The 22,270-nt window shown below is 39.3% G+C and overlaps 3 protein-coding genes across 3 annotated transcripts; 1 reads left to right on the top strand and 2 right to left on the bottom strand.

The window, feature by feature from the left end:
* Window positions 1-5,463: 5,463 nt before the first annotated feature.
* Window positions 5,464-6,267, bottom strand: H1-6 (H1.6 linker histone, cluster member). The gene has a single exon (XM_070023462.1). The coding sequence runs from the start codon at window positions 6,239-6,241 to the stop codon at window positions 5,621-5,623; it is 621 nt and encodes a 206-aa protein (XP_069879563.1). The 5' UTR covers window positions 6,242-6,267; the 3' UTR covers window positions 5,464-5,620.
* Window positions 6,268-7,990: 1,723 nt separating this feature from the next.
* On the bottom strand, window positions 7,991-21,020 carry LOC138828370 (histone H2B type 1-C/E/F/G/I). Its single transcript, XM_070024412.1, has 2 exons — window positions 20,472-21,020; window positions 7,991-8,285 (listed from the first exon to the last, which is right to left on the bottom strand). The coding sequence occupies exon 1, from the start codon at window positions 20,859-20,861 to the stop codon at window positions 20,481-20,483; it is 381 nt and encodes a 126-aa protein (XP_069880513.1). The 5' UTR covers window positions 20,862-21,020; the 3' UTR covers window positions 7,991-8,285; window positions 20,472-20,480.
* An 87-nt stretch (window positions 21,021-21,107) lies between these two features.
* LOC138828369 (histone H2A type 1-C) lies at window positions 21,108-21,631 on the top strand. The gene has a single exon (XM_070024411.1). It carries the CDS (start codon window positions 21,189-21,191, stop codon window positions 21,579-21,581), a length of 393 nt encoding a protein of 130 aa, XP_069880512.1. The 5' UTR covers window positions 21,108-21,188; the 3' UTR covers window positions 21,582-21,631.
* Window positions 21,632-22,270: the final 639 nt, after the last annotated feature.

Here is a 22,270-nt window from a genome sequence, read left to right as displayed (position 1 = left end):
TTTGAGTATTTGTTAATGTTAATTTCCCTGTCTCTTCATATATCCTATTCCAAACAATCTAACCAAGGCAATTTAGAAATTAAATTTTAAAAATGTGATTCCTCAAATGACCTTGCTCAAAGGTGTTATGTATATATGTGTGTGTGTGAGAGAGAGAGAGGGATGGAGGGAGAGAGAAAGAGAGGGGGAAAGAGAGAGAGAGAGAGAGAGAGAGAGAGAGAGAGAGAGAGAGATTCATCCAGATGGCATGTGTTTACTTTATTCTGCTACATACATGTGGGTTTGTAACTGTGGTGTATGTATTCTGTCTTAGAGGGAAAGCGTCTAAGGAAACCAAGCATAGCTCAAAAGTTTGTTTGGTGGGCACTAAATTGGAGTAGAGCTCTCAACATATTTTTTAAACCTTTTTATTTTCTTCTTGCTATGAAAGTTACATAAAAATAAAAGTAAAATTTGTACTTATTGTGTTAAAGTTGAAAATGAATAGAATGAAAACTATAACCAGTGATTAAACTGCATTAACAACTTGTGCATCCTGTTAGTACTTCTACTGTTGAAATATATGATTAACAAATAAATGTTACTAAGTGTAAAATTGTGCTGTATAGTGAGTGATTTCACTGATGTGCTTGTCTATCTTATGTTGATTCTTAACTATTATATCATTTGAGGAACATGTATATTATTTGTATTTTTCTCTAACATATTTTGTTTCATGGAGTATTTTCACTAAAACATAATATCTGAATTGTAGGGAACTTCCTGTCTATGTTGTGACATACTAGTTATTTTAACTGTCCGTACCATATAAAGCAACAACAAAGGTCTTCTCTTATTCTTCTACCACCTGAGCCGATATGTTACAATTAATTAGACAATTGTTTATTTTATATTGTTGTTTGTTTGTTTTTCACAGCTTAGAATTACAAGAAATTCTCTCATCTTCATAATAACACATTTACAAGATGCTAGCAACTATGACCTTTCAGTGGTATTTACCAAGAAATTATAAAACTCTGTTTTACTTCAGTGGTAAATCTATTCTTTGTGTTACTTTGCATATTCTTTCTGGTTTGGTCATCTATTTTTAAGGTTAACTACACTTGAATAATTGAATGCCTACAATTTAAATTTTGTCTTATTTCACCATTGGCAAACATTGTATCAAAGGGTGGTAGTAAGGGGAAGCACGACATCTTGTGGCCTTAACCACACATACCACAGTGGTCACATGATTAGAGAGCTAATGGGGGGAGAGGAGGGAATGCCCTTTTTTCCTGAGAGCAAAGAGTTACATAGAGGCTGGTACAAGTAGCAACACTTGCAGATGAAAGCTCATGAATGCTAGAGAACACAGCTTATCAGCTAGAATCCCAGACATTCTGAGTTGCCTGAGCTGGTAACAGAACAAAAGAAAAACAACCTGGGAGGTAAAAGCTGAAATTTTTCTCATATTGTATATGATGTGTGCTTGATGTTGCTGTGGTTACTTGAATCATTATAAAATACTCTTCGTGATCACACTTTAAAAGATAAATACTTTCTATGAATGGCCAAAATTTCTCATTAGATTATGTTTTAAACTACTATTTATTTTTTCTAATTAACTACAGTGAATGAAACAGTGACAATCACTCTAATTTGCATCATTTTAAACATTAAACACGTTCATGTATGGCTCGGTATTTATAACTTTGAATCTGTAGAATCTGGATGATAATTTGTTCTCTTTTTGTTTCAATGAATGACCCCTGGATTATAACAATATTACAATATTTCTGCATATTACCATTTTGTATACACAACGTATTATTTTCACAATTCAAAAGCATGTAGAGCTGGGTGCCTGTGGCTTATGCCTGTAATCCTACCTACTCGAAAGGCTGAAAGCTGACGATTATGATTTGAAGCCAGCCTGGGCAAGAAAGTCCATGAGACTGTTATCTCCAATTAACGACCAAAAAAAAAAAAAAACCCAGAGTAGAGCTGTGGCTCATGTGGTAGAGTGCTAACCTTGAGCAAAAAAGCTCAGGGACAGTGCTCAGGCCCTGAGTTAAAAGCCCAGGACTGGCACACATGCACATACATACACATACACACACACACACACACACACACACACACACACATACACACACACACACTCACACACACACACACACACACACACACACACACACACACACACACACACCTATGTTGAGATTCTAGAAATTTCCCAAAGACCTCAGGCATTGCACTTTTACTCTGTAAAGCTTTTTACAAGGTATTTGTGGTAGGAAGTGGATAGTAGATGCTGAGTTCCTAAAAACTCAATTTTGGGGTAAAAAAATTCCACTTATTTTTAAAGTTTTAGAAACTAAATGTATTTTGAGTTCTCCTGCTGTTTTTGAGCATCCTTCCACTTGTCTTTCTCTTTTTATGTGAGCAAGTTTGATGTTAAACTATGCTGTAGTTCTCAGGTCACAGTTTCATCCTAAGTTTTCAAATAGGGATTTGTGTATTAACTACAGTGTGGGAAGGTTGGGTGATTTCTTATTGGTATATTGGTTTACTTATTTGTTTTTAAGCTTAATAAATCTTAAGGTGGAAATTTTCAAAAGCTGCAGCAGGAATCTAGGGAGAATTTGTGTCTTGAGAGGTTTCCTGAACCAAATTCAGTCCAAAATCTATAGATTACTATCATTCAGGGTAGCACTCTTTATGACTGGTAGCTGAAAGAAAACCCATGGTACTTTGAAACAAAAAGACCTGTTTCAAGGCCACCCACTAAGTCATGAAAAAGGCTGAGATGCTTTGTCAGAAATACTTTAAATTTGACCAGTTACCTTCACTGTAACAAGTGATAAAAAGTTGAAAAGTAAGCCCCATACTGGCATTTATAGAGCTCATTGTGATATTGGAAATCTTGTCATACTAACATGGTGATAAAATAGGTATTTTTGAAAAGCAAACATGGAAGCTGAGCACTAGTAGCACATGCCTGTAAGCCTAAGCTGCTCAGAAGACTTAGGTCACATTTTATGGCTCATACTGCACAAATCCTCCTCTCCCCAAATCATTTGCAAAGAAGCACTTTCTATAACTCATGTTTTGTGAAGGGTCAGATTCTATGGCTTTAAAAATAAAAAAGGCCAAAGGGAAAAAAAAACCTTCTAATAGGCTCCTCAAATTAGAAGAAACTTGAGTGGCTAACTTGGTTTTTTGTTTTTGTTTTTTGCCAGTCCTGGCGCTTGAACTCAGGGCCTGGGTGCTGTCCTGAACCTATTTGTGCTCAAGGCTAGCCCTCTACCACTTCAGCCATAGCACTACTTCCAGGTTTTCTGCATAGTTTATGGGAGATAAGAGTCTCACAGGGGCTGGGAAGGTGGTTCAGCCGGTAGAGTGCTTGCCTTGCATGTATGAGGCCCTGGGTTTGATTCCTCCACACCACATAAATAGAAAAAAAAGGCCGCAAGTGGCACTGTGGCTCAAGTGGTAGTGTGCTAGCCTTGAGCTGAAGAGCTCAGGGACAGTACCCAGGCCTAGAGTTCAAGCCCCATGACTGACCAAAAAAAAAAAAAAAAAAAAAAAGTCTCAGACTTTTCTGCCTGGGTTGGCTTCAAACTGTGATCCTCCAATCTCAGCCTCCTGAGTAGCTAGGATTACAGGCATAAGCCACCAGCGCCCAGCAGTTAACTCATTTTAAACATCATATACTGTGATCTACTGAAGAGCTGGAGGCACAGAATTACACACAACCCCCCCCCTTTTTTTTTGTTTTTGTTTTTTGTTTTTGTAGGTTGTGGTGCTTGAATCTGGGTCTAGGCCCTTCCCTGAGCTCTTCAGTTCAAGGCTAGCACTCTACCACTTGAGCCACAGTGCCACTTCTGGCATTTTCTGTTTATGTGGTACTGAGGAGGAATTGAACCCAAGGCCTCATGCATGCAAAGCAAGCACTCTACCACGGAGCCACCTTCCCAGCCCACACAAACCCAATTTTAGGGGGATCCCCCTGGTATTGAAAGACATGTTGGCTGCTAGCCATTTATCTTCATCCCTGAGGGATATTTAAGATAGCCAGTAGCTGGCAGAGTGGTCAGATAAGGGTCACATAGCGGTACTAGGATAATAAAACCATTCTTATACTATCTTCACAATCCATCCTCACAGGAACAATGTTCATCATATCCAGTATAGCAAGGGCTATGGTTGAAACTATACAGAGAAGCCATTTATGTTTCGTTGTTCCCTATTTTAGTATAAAAATCAAAAAGGCCCAATTACACAAGGGAGTATGGAGAGGTGAGTACCTAAGGAACCATCCGAAGAACATCCTTATATGTCAAGTAATAAAGCGTATAGTTTTGTCTTGGGCTTTAATCAAAGCTACTCCAGTATGGAATTAATATTTATAATAATCACCAGGGCAGAACAATCATGGTAGTGACTGGCTGAGATGACTATTGGCTTCAAGATTCCAAAGAAGCATCTCCTGGACTGAAGCAAGCCCTATATTCATGAAAGACACAAGACTTGGTCCGTCCTGGCATGCTGACACACTGGTTACAACTCAGAAAAGGACACTCTCTTATAGGTCCTTTCTCTGGACGTAGAAGAAGGAATTGGGAACTATAGGTTCTGGTCAACTACTTTGGAAGGACTTCTCAAAGTCCCAAACAAATGATGTCTGGCTTAGAAAAAAAGGGCAACTAACATTTAATATACAGACTATGTGTAAAGGCAAGATTTTGGCACTAAAATGTTATTGTAAAAACACTAAACCACAAATTAAGAGAAAATCCAAGCATTTAAAAGAAAGACCCTTCAGCTCAGACTCAATTTCCTGGTACAACTTTTTGACTTAGGAAGGTTGATTTCAATGTTGATTTCAACATGGAACTACAAATGTTTCCATTAAGGTTTCAAGTTCTTAACATTTTACAGCCTATTGTGTGTTCTAGCTGATTTTCAGTTGATATGTTCTTTTTATAAATTATACATATTAGAATTACAATCTCATTAGGCCATAGTATTACACAATTTTATAATAATTACCAGTAATATATGTGCATTCCTTGATACGCTAGACATCTAATAGTATAAACATGATCCAATATACTTGCAACTGTACCCAAACACTAAAAGGCATTTTCGTCATTTTGGTGACTCCAACTTTCACCTAGAGGCTAATTTTCCTTAAAGCTATTTCCCTCTATCCCCAATTCTGAGACACCAGGGCTTCATATTTGATCCTTTCAAAGTCTGAAGACCAGGAAAACCTAGGTATAATGATAAACGTAAACTGGGGGAGGGGGAGAGATTGAAATAATGAATTGATGGCTACTTTCACATACATCTCCCTTTGATGGCTATTCCTAGAATAGAGTGGACATTTACATGCAAGCTCTCCTTACATTAAACTCCCAACTGTGCAGGGAGGGATGAAATAAAACACACAAGAAGCTCAGCGTTTGCCCTCTCAAGATCTCCATTGAGCCCATTGACTTTGACTTCACTTCATCGCAACCCACAACTTGCTCAGCGACTTCTAGTCAAATGCTGAGCCCTTTTAAAACTATTTAGGTGGCTCTTAAAAGAGCCTTTGGGTTCTTTGAAAACTGGTTTTGTTTAAAGCTCTTCACTTCGACGTTGCCTTCTTCGTAGCTTTCTGCAGGCCCAGCTTTGGCTTGCCAGCTTTGGGCTTCCCTCCGGTCACCTTCGCCGGACTCTTGCGCTGTTGAATGCCCTTTGCCCCTTTGCCTTTCCTTCCACTGCCGGCGGTTTTCTTAGGTGTAGCCTTCGGCTTCTTGACTCCCTTGTTGTTCTTGGCGTTCTTTTGAGATCTCGAATCCCTGGATAACACCAGCTTCTTGGATTTTCCAGGCTTTTTGGCTTTGCCCTTTGTTTCAGGAGCAGCCTTTTTGCCGAGTTTGAAGGATCCGCAGGCACCAGTGCCTCTGGTCTGAACCAAAATCCCCTTGTTCACCAGGCTCTTCAGAGCCAGCTTGATGCGGGTATTATTCCTCTCCACGTCGTAGCCGGCAGCTGCCAGTGCTTTCTTGAGCGCGGCCAAGGACATCCCTGACCGTTCTTCAGACATGGACAGAGCATCAGTGATCAACTTTGATACTGAGGCATTCCGAACATTGCGACTGGCACCAGTCAAACCGACGGGTTTCTTCCCTCGCTTTTTGACCGGAGGCTTCTCCATAATGCCCGGAACAGGTACAGTCGAAGCTGCGGGAGCCGTCTCGGACATAACACTGCAGACAACCGTGAAGCATAAAAACCGGCAACAAGTGCAAAGTGCCTCAGGCCCCTCAGCGCCTTATATAGGGCAGGGCGCGCTGTGATTGGTGCATCTCTCAGGCGCCACCAACGCCCATGAGAGGGAGAATTTGTGTTTGTTTTACCCTCAAAAGTTGAATCCCCCAAATTTGCTCCGGACAGAATCACTCAGGTTCCACTGCCAGATGATCCGTGGGGACCCAGATTTCACATGTCTTTTTATCTTTTGATGATAAATGACCTTTCATGCTAAAACTATTCGAGAAAGCCTTCAATTTGCAGCCGAAGTCAAGGAGAGAAATCAAACTTCCACTTTTCATTGTAAATTCAAAAAGTAACTTTTGGCAGAAAACTTATTTCATCTCATCTGAGTGGTCTTCTATATAGATGGCTTCTAAGTGGTGAAGAAAATAAATTATTCTTATCCCAATTTTATTGAAAATTAGTTATATGTGTGAGGGAAGTAACACAGTTTTCTTGGGCTATCTCTCTGTGGAGTTAGACAATATGTACTAAACTTTAATAAAAATTTCCGGTTATGTGCTTATTCAGGTAAACTTATTTAGGTAAGCATAATGCAATAAGGCCTAATCTACACAGCATAAATTGTCTGTGACAAAAGCTACTTCATGTCTGAAGCAACATAGGAAAACCCATAAGGATGGAGTAAAACAATGAAACAATGACGGTGTCTCCACTACTGAGTTTTTCTTCTCTTTTCATTAAATTAATCCTCTGTGCCACTGTCCTCCCCTCCCCCCCTTATTCTGCCTTTAAACAGACACAATCCCCGCTTGTAAATAATTATGTATCATGAGTCAGGAACCTTGGCCTGAATAGCCCAGTGGAAACCACAGATACAAGCTGTGCTAGATGTGTCAGAAAAGTGATACTCTGTTAAAGCTTCTCCTGGGAGGCCTTTGTGATAAGGCTGGAGCTAAATGCTTGATCATGAAGGCCAGGCCTTTCAGGAAAATACTAAGAAAAGCTCAATGTGATTGGAGCCCAAGGTTTCAGATGAAGAAAACCCCTTAAGACTATTTTGTGAAGATCCTCAAATGTCTGTATGATAACTTTGGTAATTATTATAGGCCAAGGAACTGTAGGAGTTTATGTTTTGTTTTCTTGAGACAAAGTTCAACTCATGGTCTGCCTGCTGTGCAAACTGTGGGACAAGCATAGCCTATTCTTCCATACCTCCCTCCCTCCTCCCTGCCCCAGCCCCTTGTACATGCAAGGCAAGCACTTAAGCAAACAATCTTGACCAGTTGTTGGCCTAGTTTTCTCCTTTTAAAAAAAGGTATAGGGGGGCTGGGAAGGTGGCTCAGTGGCAGAGTTCTTGCCTTGCATGCATGAGGCCCTGGATTCGATTCCTCAGCACCACATAAGCAGAAAAAGCTGGAAGCAGCACTGTGGCTCAAGTGGCAGAGTTGCTAGCCTTGAGCTGAAGAACTGAGGGACAGCGTCCAGACCTAGAGTTCAGGGCCCATGACCAGCAAAATATGTGTGTGTGTGTGTGTGTGTGTGTGTGTGTGTGTGTATGTGTATGTATAAAGATAGGTGATTTGCATGACCTATATTGCATTTAAAAAGGACTCAACATGCTCAACAACATAGAACTAATCACATAAGTCTCCATTCATAAATACTAAACATCCATAATTGATTTTAACTGTAGCTATAAAAAACTTTATTTATATCACAACACACATTTGTTTTATACGTCGTATTTATTTATTACATGTAGATCATATATTCATATTTATATAGGTAATTACCTCACATATATGTAAAAAGAACAGGAGATACTAGGAAAAATATTCTTGTACATTTCTGTTTTTCACAGATTTCAACAATAAACATTTAATATTTTTATACTTGGAGGAAAAAAACTAATGTTTTAGTATTAAAATACTGGTTGCTTATCTTCTTCTAATATCATCCATTTTCATCATTTCATTTGTGAGATGAAACAGAGTCCAGCATAGAAAAGATATGTCTAACGGCTGCTTCTCCTGTTTAAAAAAAAAAAAAAAGACCAATTTAGTTCTTTAATTCATCAGATATCTGATATTCTGACTCTTGAGAATGGTATATTTTCTCATTCTAGAAAATTACTTAAGCACTTTATAGATAAATGTGTTGGTAAAATTTTTACATATCTGTGTCCAGATTACCTAGAATTTAAGAGAGGAAGGATTTACTTTAGCTCATAGTTTCAGAAATTTCAGACCCTCATAGTGGGGAAGCAGTAGCAAAAGGGATCAAATCACGGTGGGCAGGAAGCAGACTGAATATAGGAAAGGGCCAGAGCAACATATGGCCCCAAGGATACCCCCTAACCCCAGTAACTTATACACTCCATAGATCCGACCTCCTACTTTTTTTTTTAACAACTCCCAATAATGCCATCATCATATGTCTCTACCAAAGGATTATTAGTATACTTATTTACTTATAGCCTTCAGAATCCAGTCACATTCAAAAGCCCATCAGCTAACAAGATACCCAACACATGAGGCTGAGGGGGAGCATTTCATAGTCAAAATATAATGATAATAATGCATTCAGTTATTGCAACAACTGCCATTTTCCCTGCGTTATAGATGAGGAGAAAAGGCATTCATTTCCCAGGTAGTACAGCTGTTGAGTGGTGGGCTCTTCCATGAATCCACACACTGTATACTTGTGTGTGTATATTGCTAAAACAAATGATGACTGTGACCTAGTCAGTGTCCCATGAGTACCATTTTAGCAAAATATTAAAGGATATGAAGTTGTCAGGTGAAAAGAGTTTTTCACAAAGGAGACACACAAGCCAAGGTGAAAAGACTGTTTAAAATGGTTACATTAGATTGGCCATGATCCCGGTAGAGCTACCAGTGAGGGATACCAAAGGTCTTTGAATGATGGCAGGTTATATAGTTCATGCTTCTTATTCACACCAAGAGCAGTTGTTAAAGTTCTTAGAAAACTGGGAGAGAATGAGGAAAGGGGTGGCATTGTCCCAAAAGAAATGTACTCATTACTTCACCTATATAACTGTACCCCTCTGAACATCACCCTTATGATAATAAAAGTATAAAAATATAAAATAAAATCAAGCCTTCTCTTCATAAAGTGAAAAAATAAGTTCTCAGAAGCATCCCTTCTGTCAAGTTCTAATCCCTTTGAGTAAATGGGAGAGGAAATGACTCCATGCCTTCTTTCTTTTTAAAAAGTGATATCAAACAAAATATATCAAAGGGAAAAGTGACCAAATAAATGCTCTTTCTTGAAGTATTATAAAATGTATTTTTTCCTTCTTCTTGACAACATAATAATAATGAATCCTGTTTTATGCTCTCCACATGTTGGAATCTGCTGTAGAGAAAGGTATGCAGTGTCTGCTTAATAGAGAATCATCTCAACTATCTCTGGGCTGACCCATTAGTCTACCAGGAAGATGTGGGTTTCTGTGACAAGCATTCCCACATTCAGTTCATTTGAGGGTTTGAAATTGTGACTCATACTTGTTACATCAAACATAACTTCATTTTTGAGAGATTTTTTTTTTGGGGGGGGGCGGGGTCTGGTCGTGGGGCCTGAACTCTGGGCCTGGGCGCTGTCCTTCAGCTCTTCAGCTCAAGGCTAGCACTCTACCATTCTGGCTTTTTTTTTTTTTTCTTCTTGCTGAGGAATCGAAACCAGGGCCTCAAGCATGCAAGGCAAGCACTCTATCACTGAGCCACCTTCCCAGCCCTGAGAGATTTTTGTTACATCTTTTGCATGCACTTGCTTAAAAGTGGATGGGGATAATCAAAGTCATGTGGATTTGATAAAGATCTACTTGGAAGAAGAGCCTGTAATCAGCGTAGTCACAAAGAAGTTATTCCTTCCTATTGGTGAGGGTCATGATCTTTGACCATCTCTACAAACTCAAGGTACCATCTTTGATGTTCCCATGCTTATGGATTGCCTCCAGCCCAGTAGCTTTAACAAATGTAGTGTACATGTTCTCTTAGACACTATTGAAAAATCACCAAACTTAAAGACTGTGCTGAAAGTAACCCCATAACTCTGTGTACTCTCATGCACCTGTACACCTACCTTCCTAATTTCACACATACAATCAACACAGTAAAAATAATAGTGAAGGACAATAGGACTTTATTTCTCCATTTTTCATGATTGGTTTATCCCTAAAGGGCTTCCTTTATGCTTTCCCACTAACATTTTACTCCTGGACTATAAAGTTTATATGGCAAAACACTAGAACACTGCCTGGTATTTATTCAACATCACAGTTAGCTACTATTATCATATTAAGCATTTGCATTGATATTCATGTTTGCAATATCATATCATATCAACTATATATAATCTCCCTTTCCCTGTTTGTTTGTTTTTTTTGTTGGTCGTGGGGCTTGAACTCTGGGCCTGGGCACTGTCCCTCAGCTCTTCAGCTCAAGGCTAGCTCTCTACCACTTGAGCCACAGCGCCACTTCCCGCTTTTTTCTTTTTGCTTATGTGGTGCTGGGGAATCGAACCCAGGGCCTCAGGCATGCAAGGCAAGCACTCTACCACTGAGCCACCTTCCCAGCCTCCCTTTCCCTGTTTTGTCTTTACCCTTTTCCTAGACCTTATCCCTTGCTTGAAGTCTATATACTTAAGTTCTATTGTTTGCTGCCAGTCTTCTCCAGTAGAGACATTACGTTCCTGAGAGTAATGACTTTCTCCTTTTCCAGGGAATTAGCCATTGACAATGGATCCAAAGCAGCTGGAGGAACAAGAACCAGACAAAGAGTTCTTCAGGGTCAGGGCAAAGTGAAGAAGCTCCCTCTGTCAGTCATCTAAAAATTGGCTTGTATTCAACCTGAGCTAGATATTGTTATGGCTAATGAAAAGCCCTTGTAGAGCCTTTTAATAGGAACCAAAGGGTTAGAGGAATAAGAGAAAGGGAAAGAAGAAGTGGGGGAAAACAAAGAAGAACAGGACATAATAACAGAATGACCTTGCTCGTCACACATCAAACCTTGCTTTTTACCTGCATACATACACTGACAGCCTCTTGCTTCACTGGGAGATATGTGAGGCTGAGAATAAGTTATGGTCAATGGAAGGCATTCAGAAATGATGTGTGCTACTTCTAGGCCTGGTTCATGACAATCTCTCTCACAGTGGCACTTGTCTTTCTTCCACTGTCTGTTGGACTGATGTGGAATTTCCAGCAGAGATTTCTGGGACCCAAGGATACCCAATATACAAGATGGAAGATGTTCTTCCTGAAAGTGGAACCTCATCCTCTCACAAGCTGAGACAGTACATAATGGAGTAATAAACTATGGTGTTAGTTACTAAGTTTTGAGGACTTGTTTAAGGCAACAGTATTACTTACCTTATTTGGATCTTTGGTTTATTTACTGAAATAAAGTCAATATTCCCATTCATACTAACATACCTCCTTCACCCGTGCTACCCCCTAATTTACCCCATCATGCCTAAGTCTTAATATCATCACAACTGGTCTCCTAGTCAGTGATTCTACTAAATGTTATCCCCCAGCAAACCTCAAATGCCTCAAAGCATCAGAGATACTAGCTGGCTTAGATGATCGCAGAATGAGTAAATTTTCTGAATAGAATAGAAAGGAAAAACTTTAAAGAACAAGGTGAAAAATATGGTACCAACAGGAAATCAGGAAAAGCTAGATGTATGCATATTTGGAAATACACTGCATGACAGAGAGAGGAGCAGAAGAGACACAACAGAAGGAGGAGGGGAAGGCCTGCCAAACCATCAGGTGTTTGTGGCATTTCTAGAAAGCAAGATAAAGCATTTTCCAGGCCATTCTAGAACTGTGATGCCACAAACCATGTTAGCAGGACAAAGGACCTTCCTCTCATTTGCAGCTAGAATTTTACTTTGCGTAGGCTGGAGGTATATGGTTCAAGTAGTAGAGTCTCTGCCTAGCAAGCTCAGTGCTTTGAGTTCAAAGCCCAGTACTGGAGAGAAAAAGGGACCTGCTTAGCCTTATTTATGTTTAGAATTGATGTGTCTAAACTCAGGCTCTGATTCTTAAAGTATAGAATACTAAGTGATTTTTTTTTTCAAACTCTCCAAAAGACTCTTAGTTCTAGCTGAGCATCTTCAGCCCACACTTGAAGCTACAAGGTTTTTATTTCCACTCAAGATATCAGAACTTGCATCATTTCTGTAGAATTTCTGAATTGTACTATCATATATATATATATATATATACATATATATACATGTATATATGTGTGTATATATATATATATATATATATATATATATATATTCTCAAACTGCATTTATTTCCACACATTAAAACACAAAGTGGGCATTTAAGAATCTAGTATATGGAGCTGGGAAAGTGGCTCAGTGGTAGAGTGCTTGCCTTGCATGAATGACACCCTGGGTTTGATTCCTCAGCACGACATAAACAGAAAAAGTCAGAAGTGGTGCTGTGGCTCAAATGGTAGAATGCTAGCCTTGAGCTGAAGAGCTCAGGGACAGTGCCCAGGCCCTGAGTTCAGGCCCCACGACCACCACCACCAACAACAACAACAACAACAAAAAAGGAGACTTATCTCCAATAAACTACTCAGAAAAAGCTGGAAGTGGCTCTGTGGCTCAAGTGGTAGGTCCTCATCCTTGGGCATAGAGAGGCTCAGAGACAGAGCCCAGGCCCTGAGTTCAAGCCCAGGACTGGCAAGAAAAAAGAATCTAGTACCTAAGGTCCACCACCAAAATTGTTTAACAAAATCTAAAAATAAAATCAAATTTAAAAATTCAATATTTCTGTATACTATATCTAAATGTGGGCCAATTACAGTGAAGAAAATATAAAAATTAAAGGACAGAAAATAATGGAAAAGTGAGAACAAAGTTTTGGGTTTTTTTGGTTTGTTTTGTGAGTTCACAGCCTCACACTATATTTTAGGCTGACTTTGAATTCACTATGTAGATGCAGTTAAGGCTAGGCTCAAACTTTTGATCTTTCCTTAACCTGTCCAGTGGATCAAAAGAATGTGTCACTAGGTCAGCTTATTCTGAACTATTCTTATCAAATTGTCTTAAGGTTGAGAACATAAGATCAAAGGATAAGGAAAAATAATAAGGTCACTAGGTTTACATCAAAGTTGCCTCCTTTAGTGTGACTATCTCCTCAGAATGAGGTAAGTTCCATTGTTTTTATCCATTCATCCCTACTGAGCCAGCAGCAAGGACTAATACTGGGATATGAGCAAGTATAGTGACATGAAGCCAGATTTTTGTAGAAATTATTCTACCAATTATTCATTGGGCAGTAAGGGCACATGAGTCATTAAGTTAACCAATGTTTCATCTTTTTGTTGTTGTTGTTCCTACTCATCTTATTGTCCAGATCAACTTCCCTTTGTCTGATTTATGGTCAACCCACAATTCCAAAGACATGTCAAGCTGACTTTTAATCCAAAGTATTGAATTAGGACATATGGTATGTCTTGCAGATAAAGTCCCAGTCAGCTGTGCACTCTGCCTAATCTAATTTAATACTTAGTCAATACTTTGTATTGCATGAGGTAAAGGTTCAGAAAAGCTAATTTTAATACCTTTTAACAAATTACTGACATGATCTGATAAGATGCTAAATCTACATAATGTTCCAAATTTGGAAGATTCAAAGTCTATAGCTATAGATCTTTTTAATGTTCTTAGAAGTAATCCTATAGAAATAATTATGTGTTCATAAAAATGAATTTTCTCTCAATCTGTTGGGTTAAAACAGTACAATCAGTTGGCATTTATATATCAAATAATTAGTAAAATTCCAATATATGACATATTAACTCCAATCAAGGTTTTTCAACCATAAGCTGCCTCATTTTTTTTTTTTTGGTCAGTCATGGGGCTTGAACTCTGGGCCTGGGCGCTGTCCCTCAGCTCTTCAGCTCAAGGCAAGCGCTCTACCACTTGAGCTACAGCGCCACTTCCTGCCTCATTTTTTAGTATAAGAATGTGTATAAGAATTTTGTGGGGGCTGGGAAGGTGGCTCAGTGGTAGAGCGCTTGCCTTGCATACATGAGGCCCTGGGTTCGATTCCTCAGTACCACATAAGCAAAAAGAAAAAAGCCAGAAGTGGCGCTGTGGCTCAAGTGGTAGAGAGCTAGCCTTGAGCTGAAGAGCTGAGGGACAGCACCTAGGCCCAGAGTTCAGGCCCCACTACTGGACCTCCCCCCCCCCAAAAAAAAAAGAATTTTGTCAAATACCAGCAGACAGTACTTTGCATGCATTAGAGATCTTTAATCCTTACCCACTGTTAGAAAGCAAGAGCTGTTATTATCATCTCAAGGTATAAGTGAGGACTCTGAGGCACAGACATATTGAATGACTTGCCTCAAAACCTCACAGCTAACAAGTGGTGAGCTGAAAACCAAACTGGCTCCAAAAATCTTTCTTCAGAAGCTTCACTTCTTTCATGAAGGAAGGATGTTTTGTGACCATTTTATTGAGATAATACAGTTAGGAGACAAGTGTTTTGTTTTGTTTTGTTTAATTTACTATTTCATATAATCCTTATCTGTCTTTATGATCAGGCATTAGCACCCTTTAGGCTCAATGTGCTTCATATTGTCAAATAGTAACTCAAGGACATATAGACATACATTTACTTGTATGCAAGGTTTGTCAAACAATAGAATGATTTAATCCAGTAAAGTTAAAAAAAAGACTTTTATAATAGAGAAGTAAAACCTGTAGATTATCTGCAATAGAAAAATTAAACAAAAAGTTCTGCAAAGTTTGTATCTGTGCCTGTTGATCTGAGCTGTAGTTACTTTACAACCACTCTGTACTGCAAGAAAGACAGGATAAGAATCTAGAAATGGTTACCAAACTGCCCCTCAAACAGATAATATCATCTTCTTAATCATCTTAAAAAGAACAGTCCAAAACTAGGAGACCATCTTCCAGGCCCAACCTATTCTATTCCTTCCAATGGTAAAGTGAAAACTCATCTGAAACTCCTCGAAAGACAGACTTAGCTAATGATCACCTAGATCATACTTATGACTTAAGGCTGTTCTAACTTATTCGTACTCTCCACCTCCTGATTCCAATTCTCCTAGGTAACCTAAAGCCAATGTCCATACCTTCCAAAAATGGCTGAAGATGTACTGAAGTGCTGCCTTCCCATGGCTACCATGTAATAAATGTTCTTTCTCCACCCTTTACCATGTCTCTTTGTTCAGCATATGAGGGTTGAGTGCCTACACCTATTCTGGGAATCCAGAACTTTGGACTTGAGGTCTATAAAACCTGGTATTATACCTAGACATAGGATATTAGATTTCCACATTATTTTTAGTAGAATATAGTATAAATATGAAAAATGATTTTGCATAAAGCAAAAAGCATTTCCAAGCATTAAAAAAAACAACAAACCATTACATTAAGAGGCAGTGGACACATAAATGGACATGTTGAATTAAAACCTGCTCATATAACAAAAACAGATATCAATTCTCATTAACTGTTCTTTAGAAACAATGAAATACAACTAGTTGTTTTGGCATCCTACCTTTAATTAAGCTATGGGGGAATTTTTTTCCCCAAAAATGTCATCAAACAAAGTCCAAAGATAGTTTTGGTGCATAAAAGGCATGTAAATTGTTTCCTTATTTTGAATTTAAAGTTTGAAATTAAGATAGGTAAAGAATAAAGGTGCCTTAGGAAACAGGTTATCATATGAACATTCATTATAGCTACATAAAAACAAGATAAAGGATGTAGTTTTAGAGTAACTACATAATAAATTGAATTTGCTATATTCTAAACAGCACCAACTAAACGTGTGTGTGTGTGTGTGTGTGTGTGTGTATGTGTGTGTGTGTTTTTCTCTGTAACTACAGAACCTGGCAACACTAGTCTTGAGCATAAAAGCTCAAGGACAGTGCCCAGGCCCTGAATTTAAGCCCCAAGACACTCTCTCTCTCTCTCTCTCTCTCTCTCTCTCTCTCTCTCTCTCTCTCTCTCTCTCTCTCTCTCTTCTCTATCTTTCTTCCTCCCTCTCTCTCTCCCCCTCTCTTTCTCACACACACACATACTATAAGGATTCACTGGACACTGTTGTATTTGTATTAACAATAGTCCTTAAACAGAACAGGCAATTGTTTCCTCAGAGGGACTAGGAAAACAGGCAGCTATACCTGTCTGTCCTCTAAGCTCACGTGTATATTGTATATGGCTAAAACACATCTGTCATTCTTAATGCACTGTCTACATGTTCTATAACTTGTTAATAATTGATCACTATAAAACACATAAAAATAGATGACTAGTAGAAGCTCTTTTGTGATTTTTACCTTATAATCTTCAAGTGAGATACTATATTGGTAATATCCAATGATTAGGAAATAATTGATTTAATATTTATCTAAGTTAAGAGTTATCATAAACTGTGTTTTCAGTTTTTTAAGTTGACATATTGAGGCATAGGGGTTTTTTTTGAAGGAGGTATAGCACTGGATCTTGAACTCAAGACCTGTCCTTTAGCTTCTATACTCATGGCTGGTGTTCTACCACTACAGCCACAGCTCCACTTCCAGCTTTTTGCTGGCATATATATATACATATATATGTGTATATATGTATATATATATGTGTGTGTGTATAAATATACATACATATATTTATAAATATACATATATATTTATATTGATACTGATATATTGGATACAAACTTTCTTGCCAGGGCTGGCTTTAAATCTTGATCCCCATATCTCAGCCTTCTGAGTAGCTAGGATTACAGATGTGAGCCACCAGTATCCTGTGAATCCTTATAGTGTGTAGTGTGTGTGTGTGTGTGTGTGTGAGAGAGAGAGAGAGAGAGAGAGAGGGAGGGAGAGAGAAAGGGAGAGAGTGTGTCTTGGGGCTTGGATTCAGGACCTGGGCAACGTCCTTGAGCTTTTATGCTCAAGGCTAGTGCTCTATTACTTGAGCCACAACTCTACTTCTGACTTTTTCTTGGCTAACTGTAGTTGAGAATCTCACTAATTCCACTACCACAAATCACAGCCTCCTAAGCAGCTAAGATTACAGGTGTCAGCTGCTGGCACCTGGCTGAGTCCATATAATTTTTAACATTATAAAAATATATTCAACTTTTAAAATGACATGATTTATTCTATGCATAAGTTACAATTTTTAAATTATATAAAGTGATTTTTACTCTTCTAAATCTACTGAAATTTAGTAAATGTAAATAGGTTCGATTCCTCAGCACCACATAAGCAGTAAAAAAAAAAAAAAAGGCCGGAAGTGGGGCTATGGCTCAAGTGGTAGAGTGCTAGCCTTGAGCTGAAGAGCTGAGGGACAGCACCCAGGCCCAGAGTTCAGGCCCCACGACCGAGCCGCCGCCCAAAAAATTAATTAATTAATTAATTGAATAAAAAAATTATGATAATAATAAAAATGCAGGATTGTTTTTATTTTTATATTTTACTGATAATTATACTCTTAAGGAAAGTACCTTTTTAAAATTATTGAACCACTGATTTTATCCAAAAGTAATCTCAGAAATATGTACTTTTTCTTACAAAAAGATATACCAAGTATTAAACTTTCCAAGTTATTCTAAAATCATGTTTATTTACAACCTGCTAACCAAGACCACTAATGAAATTCATAAAAATTTTTCATTGAATTACAACTTAAAGCAGCACCTTAAAGCACCTTAAAGTTTGAGATTTGAAGCTTTTAGAAAATGAGCTTTGGGGGCTCGGAAGGTGGCCCAGTGGTAGAGTGCTTGCCTAGCATACATGAAGCCCTGGGTTTGATTCCTCAGTACACCACATACTCAGAAAAAGCTAGAAATGGGACTGAGTGGCACAGGTTATAGAGTGCTAGCTTTGAGAAAAAAAGCTCAGGAACAATGCCCAGGCCCTGAATTCAAGCTCCAGGACTGGCAAAAGAAGAAAATGATCTTTTAATGAAAATTAATGCATTATAAAGTCTTTCATGTAATCCAATTAAATTTGGGTTAATATTATAATGTATTCATTTCCTGTTGAGGTACACAGTATTGAAAAATTACTTATATTCAAACAAATAGAAAATCTTTTCAGTGGTTGTACAAGATAGGATAACTGTAATAATGCAATAACTCAAGTTAAAAATCAGAGCCACAGACACAAATTGAAGTTTTCAAAGAAATAAAAAAGTATGTAGGGTCAGAGGCACTATTATTTAGATGAGCAATTTTGTTACTCTGTTAAATTTGGTAGGAAATTCACTTTATCCCTTATAATAAATGCATCAAGGTTTAGAAAATATTAAATCTTTGTTTTACACACATACTAGAAGCACTCTTTTTTTCAGACTTAGTAGCCTGATTTCTCACCACTTTATCCTTTAATAGAAAGCCTGAAAGAACAATCATTTGGAATTACTGGATCATATTTTAAATGATTTAAAGCAAGAAATTCGGTTTCCTTGGATTCTTGGCCTTCTCTTGTTAGGTTCAACATGGAATGTGGCTTAGTGGTAGTGTGCTTGCCTAGCATGCATGAAGTCCTGGCTTTAATTCCTCAGTACCACATAAACAGAAAAAGCCTGAAGTGGTGCTATAGCTTAAGTGGTAAAGTGATAGCATTGAGCAAAAGAAGTTCAAGGACAGTACCCAGGCCCTGAGTTCCCCGGGGGTGAGGGGAAAGTTATTGTGGGGAGCTATTTTATATTCAAATTGTCATTGACACAGGCATACTATTTTTGCAGATAATGAAAAGTGTTTGGACTCATAATGTATAAGCACCACACAAAAGAAAATTTTCAGGAGAAAAGATGCATACAAACACAAACATGAAACACAAGTTCCCAGCAAAGGCCAGAACCAACATTTGATTACATGTTTTCAAACAAAAAAGTATCAAAATTCCCAAATATCATCAATCCTTAAAAAAATTAATGAGCCAGATTTCATCCTTAACCATCAATTAGTTAAAATACACACACACACACACACACACACACACACACACAAACACACACACACACACACACACACACACACAAAGAAACAAGACTTGGGAAATCACAATATTTTATCTTTCAAGGGCCAAATGGAGGGCTAGAATGGCTCCGTAGGACAATATCTTCTGTTTAAATTCCCGGAGCACCAAAAAGAAAAGAAGAAAGGAAAATGTCAAAATGAGAACTTTTCTACTCCTCATTCCCATTACTGCCGATTCTTGTTATAGGATTAAGATAAACCCTATCTTGATGTGGAACCTTCAAAAATAAACCCACTAGGAGTTAATGATTCATGTACTTTTAAATTGCATTGGAGAAAAAAACAAGTGACACTTGTAGTGGGGAGAGAATAAACAACAGAATATAATTAAAACGCGCAAAAGGGGAATTTATGTAGAAGGAAAGGCTAATGCATCCAGCCTGTGCAATGACTGCATTTTATGGTTAAAATGATTACTCAGCAGGCAGGGAAAGGACTGAATTATACAAAAAGCAATCTCGACATACACTGAAAATCTTTGAGGCCCGTTGTGGAATCACAAACATCTTCCGTGTCCTGACTTGCACTTTCACTTTAAGTGTAAGAGCTCAAAAATCTAACACCTTATCAGGATATTGCGTATCCAAGCAGCAGATGGCAAAGCACTGGTCAAATGGAGGACTCGCAAAGTCTTTCATTCACTATACACTTCCCAGGTATCAAAACTGCAGATTTTAAGATGAGGGTCCTATGAGTAATTTGGTAGCCTATGCATTTTAAAACTCTCATCTTAGCTGTCCCCTAAACTTCTCATAGTCTAAACAGTTTTAGGTACTGAAAAGTTGCCAAAGACAACGATTAAGTGTTTAAGGGTTGGTGAAATACACCAGACTGTAAAAACTACCTAGGTAGCAAAAGCACCTCTAGTGGAAGAAATAGCTTCTTGCTAGTTTCTGACGCCAGTACGATCATGACTGGGTCTTTCATTTCCCAGGACATTACAAAATACTCCCCCCCAACGACAGCATGTAAGAAATGCCACAAGGTTAAAGTCAGCCTCCACCGTCTTAATCTCATTAAAATGCTAGCAATGTTTAGTCTTTTGGCTGGTAAAAACAGCTCAACACTACAAGACATTTGCAGCTCCGTTTTGGTAATAGTAGGTGGCTCTTAAAAGAGCCTTTGGGGATACGAAGTTGAAGCTTACTTGGCAGGTTTATTTGGAGCTGGTGTACTTGGTGACGGCCTTGGTGCCCTCGGACACGGCGTGCTTGGCCAGCTCCCCGGGCAGCAGCAGGCGCACGGCCGTCTGGATCTCCCGGGACGTGATGGTCGAGCGCTTGTTGTAGTGCGCCAGGCGAGACGCCTCGCCCGCGATGCGCTCGAAGATGTCGTTCACGAACGAGTTCATGATGCCCATGGCCTTGGACGAGATGCCAGTGTCCGGGTGGACCTGCTTCAGCACCTTGTACACGTACACCGAGTAGCTCTCCTTGCGGCTGCGCTTGCGCTTCTTACCGTCTTTCTTCTGCGCCTTGGTGACGGCCTTCTTTGAGCCCTTTTTGGGAGCAGGAGCGGACTTCGCTGGCTCAGGCATCTTGAGATGTCCAAAGACAGGAAATACAATAGTAACAGAACGAGAATTTCCCCTATTTATAGAGCATTTATGCTAATGAGGGATACTGAGCAAGTGTTATTTAATTGGAAGAGAAGCCAAAAGGCTGTCATTCGTGGGCCGGGTTATGTAAATAAAGTATGGAAACTCGGCTTTTCTATTGGCTATTTCATAGATGTTTGCCCTAGCCAATCAGAGAACCAAATCTATTAACCCGGAAATGTCTATAAAAGCAGCCATGTTTTACGCACTACGTGATTATTTTCTTGTGGTTTTTTCATCTCCTTTTGTGACGTTTGACGTTTGAAGATGTCTGGGCGAGGCAAGCAAGGTGGCAAAGCTCGCGCGAAAGCCAAGTCTCGGTCCTCTAGAGCCGGTCTCCAGTTCCCTGTGGGCCGAGTTCACCGGCTGCTCCGCAAAGGTAACTATGCCGAGCGCGTCGGCGCCGGCGCCCCGGTGTACCTGGCGGCCGTGCTGGAGTACCTGACGGCCGAGATCCTCGAGCTGGCTGGCAACGCGGCCCGCGACAACAAGAAGACCCGGATCATCCCGCGCCACCTGCAGCTGGCCATCCGCAACGACGAGGAGCTCAACAAACTGCTCGGCCGGGTTACGATCGCTCAGGGCGGAGTCCTGCCCAACATCCAAGCGGTGCTGCTGCCCAAGAAGACCGAGAGCCACCACAAGGCTAAGGGCAAATGAATTGGCAAATGAGTTGGCGGTCACCTCACCTACCGGAAGCGCTTACAAACCCAAAGGCTCTTTTCAGAGCCCCCACTAACATCAAAAAAAGAGCTAAAACCACTATCGATAAAATTAGTAGATAGGATAGTTCTGCCCCAAGCTGTAAAGTTAAATGCGCTTTCTGAGATGTTGGTTGGCACACCATTATAGCTCCCAACCAGAACTGAGATGTAGGTAGTTATCTTAAGTAGCTCACACCTTTAATCCTAGGTACTAAGAAGGCTAAGAATTACGGACCACGGTTTGAGTCCAGCCTGCTGCAGACAAATCAAGGAGACTACAGAAAACTGGAAGTTGGTTGTGTAAAAAGCACTAAACTCGAGAAAACGAGCTTAGTGACAATCTGAGAACTTAATTTCCAGTTCTGGCACACGAAAAAAAGGCCATGAGCTAAGTTTGAGAGATTTGGAAGATAGATCACATATACTCAGGTCTTTGGAACCGAATTTACTGAGCAGAAAGATAAACTGACTTATCTTAGAGATCATGATCATTTAAATGTTCCTAATCTAAAACACTGCTCAGCATACAAGGATATAACTAAATTTTAAGGACTCCCAATGCCACTTAAAACCTTTGCTACTAGTATCTTGTAACAACTACAAGAGACAAATCTGAGACCATGCAAAAACCTCTTGGATTCTGTG

Source organism: Dipodomys merriami, unplaced genomic scaffold (assembly GCF_024711535.1).
Source record: "Dipodomys merriami isolate MVZ:Mamm:240054 unplaced genomic scaffold, mDipMer1.0.p SCAF_16, whole genome shotgun sequence".
NCBI lineage: Eukaryota > Metazoa > Chordata > Mammalia > Rodentia > Heteromyidae > Dipodomys > Dipodomys merriami.
This window is presented reverse-complemented; position numbering and strand designations above follow the sequence as displayed.

What these genes read in the sequence shown, in the direction of transcription:
- H1-6 (XM_070023462.1), bottom strand. Translation starts at nt 6,241, where the DNA reads ATGTCCGAGACGGCTCCCGCAGCTTCGACTGTACCTGTTCCGGGCATT.
- LOC138828370 (XM_070024412.1), bottom strand. Translation starts at nt 20,861, where the DNA reads ATGCCTGAGCCAGCGAAGTCCGCTCCTGCTCCCAAAAAGGGCTCAAAG.
- LOC138828369 (XM_070024411.1), top strand. Translation starts at nt 21,189, where the DNA reads ATGTCTGGGCGAGGCAAGCAAGGTGGCAAAGCTCGCGCGAAAGCCAAG.